This window comes from Etheostoma spectabile, chromosome 19, assembly GCF_008692095.1.
Source record: "Etheostoma spectabile isolate EspeVRDwgs_2016 chromosome 19, UIUC_Espe_1.0, whole genome shotgun sequence".
NCBI classification, from domain to species: domain Eukaryota; kingdom Metazoa; phylum Chordata; class Actinopteri; order Perciformes; family Percidae; genus Etheostoma; species Etheostoma spectabile.
Genome location: NC_045751.1, coordinates 12,120,854 through 12,123,024, shown reverse-complemented (window position 1 = coordinate 12,123,024; position 2,171 = coordinate 12,120,854). Strand labels below are relative to the sequence as shown.

General features: G+C 42.1%; 1 protein-coding gene across 1 annotated transcript in view; it reads left to right on the top strand.

Annotated features, from left to right (window-relative positions):
- Window positions 1-2,171, top strand: part of LOC116669470 (protein FAM160A1-like) — a gene marked incomplete at its 5' end in the record, with an annotated part of 30,896 nt that overhangs the window by 22,309 nt on the left and 6,416 nt on the right. Inside the window, 2 exon segments of the mRNA XM_032499349.1 lie at window positions 538-710; window positions 799-910. Coding sequence (XP_032355240.1) covers window positions 538-710; window positions 799-910 — 285 coding nt within the window.

The window sequence follows — 2,171 nt, the reverse complement described above, 5'->3', positions numbered from 1 at the left end:
CCCCACAGGGAGGAATGAATGCGTGTGCATGAGCAGTGATTGACACACAGTTAGACCCCCCCCCACACACACACACACACACTCCTGGTCCTGATTGGAGCATCTGAACAGGGAGAGGTGGATTTTTGCAAATCGCACTACAGGCTGTAGGTGGCGCCAGAGGAGATGGATTTCTTTTTTTTTTTTAAATGACCTGCTTCATGTGTTTTTACTCCAACATAGGGGCAGTTTCAGCTAATATGACAGGGAGTTAGTTTAATAAGTCGTACCTTCTGCATCTTATCCTTGAAGCATTTTCTCTTGCTGTTAAACTTATAAACCCACGCACGTGTTGGGCCTCTTCAAGTTGTTTTTGAAGCTAAGTTCTTCCTCTTGTGGCTGATGGGAGTAAAAAACAGCTGCAGCCCCCTGCATTCATAACGTAAGGGCCACCAGCAGTTGGTGTTTTTCCTCCAGGGCCAATGGCCACATGGCACAGTAATGACCTCTTCTGGCAGTGATGCATGCTGGGAGTCAGCAGTGTCCGTCTGTCCTCAGGTATCTGATTCCCTGCAGCCACCTGAGCAGGAAGCAGCGCTCCTCCTTAAAGCAGACGGACTGTTACTCCACCAGCGCCGCCTCCTTCCTGCTCCTCCTGCCCTCCTGGTGCCCTGGGAGCCTCCTGAACGCAGACCTCCACTCGGAGCACATCCACTGGCCCAAAGGAGCAGGTCAGAGCAACTGAACACACACACAACACAGATAAAAAGCCTCTTTAACGACTGTATCGTGCTGACTGACCCTCTGGTTCTGCGTCAGATCTCTCCGTCTCGGAGAGGGTCGGGTACTGCCGGGGTTCAGACTTCTCCATGGATGTGAACTACCTCCACTACCTCTGGGACGCCCAGCAGGCCATCGCCATTGCCCACAGGTCAGTCTCAACTTCCTGGTTTAGTCAGAGGATTATCAAAATAAACACACATCATCTTGAGAGGGACATGAATGCTTTTCATGGCAATCTGTCCAATAGTTATGAATATATACATAGAGATATTTGACTGAAAACCACGTATGCAATCCTCACGGTGGCACCAGAGTAAAATTAAAGGGATCACCAAAGTTGGCTGCAAAAGAAATGATCATTATTGCAATATTAACTTGCGTAGTAAACACATCGCAAAAGAAAAAACTCTAAGATTGTTTGAGTTAGTTGAAAGAAAATATCAGTAGAAAACGGCACTTTCAAATTTAACGGTACTTCTTTTTTAGCGGTGCCTTTCGTGTTCAGTTCAATGTTCAATTTGTTTTAATAATAAAAGAATATCGGAAATTATTTACTTTAATTTGTTGTAAATTTAACAAACACTTTGTTGTATTATAGCAGAGTACTAAAAGCTGTGAAAAGGCAGAACTAAGTACACTTTAATATCTGTTTATCCCTCATGTTGTCTAAAGGAAGTCAAAATACAGGGTGAAAAATGTTGGAAAAAAGCGTTAAAATCGATGAAAACAATATCAAAAATACCAAAAAATAGCAAAACTTCATAAAAAAACTTTGTAAAAAGCAACAAAAACGTTGAGATAAGGGGAAAAGCGTTTTTCATGGTCAAAGGGAAGACAACACAAGGGTTAGTTAATGCAAGTAATACGATGCATATTTCACATATTGACCTCATATCGTGCAGCCTTAGTAGGAGTCATCCTCTGAGGGACATGAATGCCTGTAAGACAAGAAGCAGTTAAAAACAACCATAAAGTTTAAAACAGATAAAATATGAGAATAAAAAGTTACAGTGCAGTATTATGAATTAACAATTATTTAAAGAAAGGCAGCATCAAAAAGAAAGGTTATCCATTTTGAGTGATGTTATCCACTTTCTGTACAAGATGTCATGGCGATCCATCCAATTGTTCAAGGTTCAAGGGTTTAAGGTTCAAGGAGTCTTTATTATCCACGGGGGGCAATTTGTTGTGCAGCAGCATGTAACATAAATAACACACATACATATACAAGACAACAGCCATACATCTAGACAGTATATAAATATGTACTACACAGAAGTCCACACCTCACATTGACTTGTTAAAAAAGCCTTTAGCAGCAGGGACAGAAGAGTTTTTGTGTCCGTTTGTCCTGCGTTTAGGCTTTAGACCGAATCTGCAACCAGACGGCAACAGAGGAAGCAGCTGTT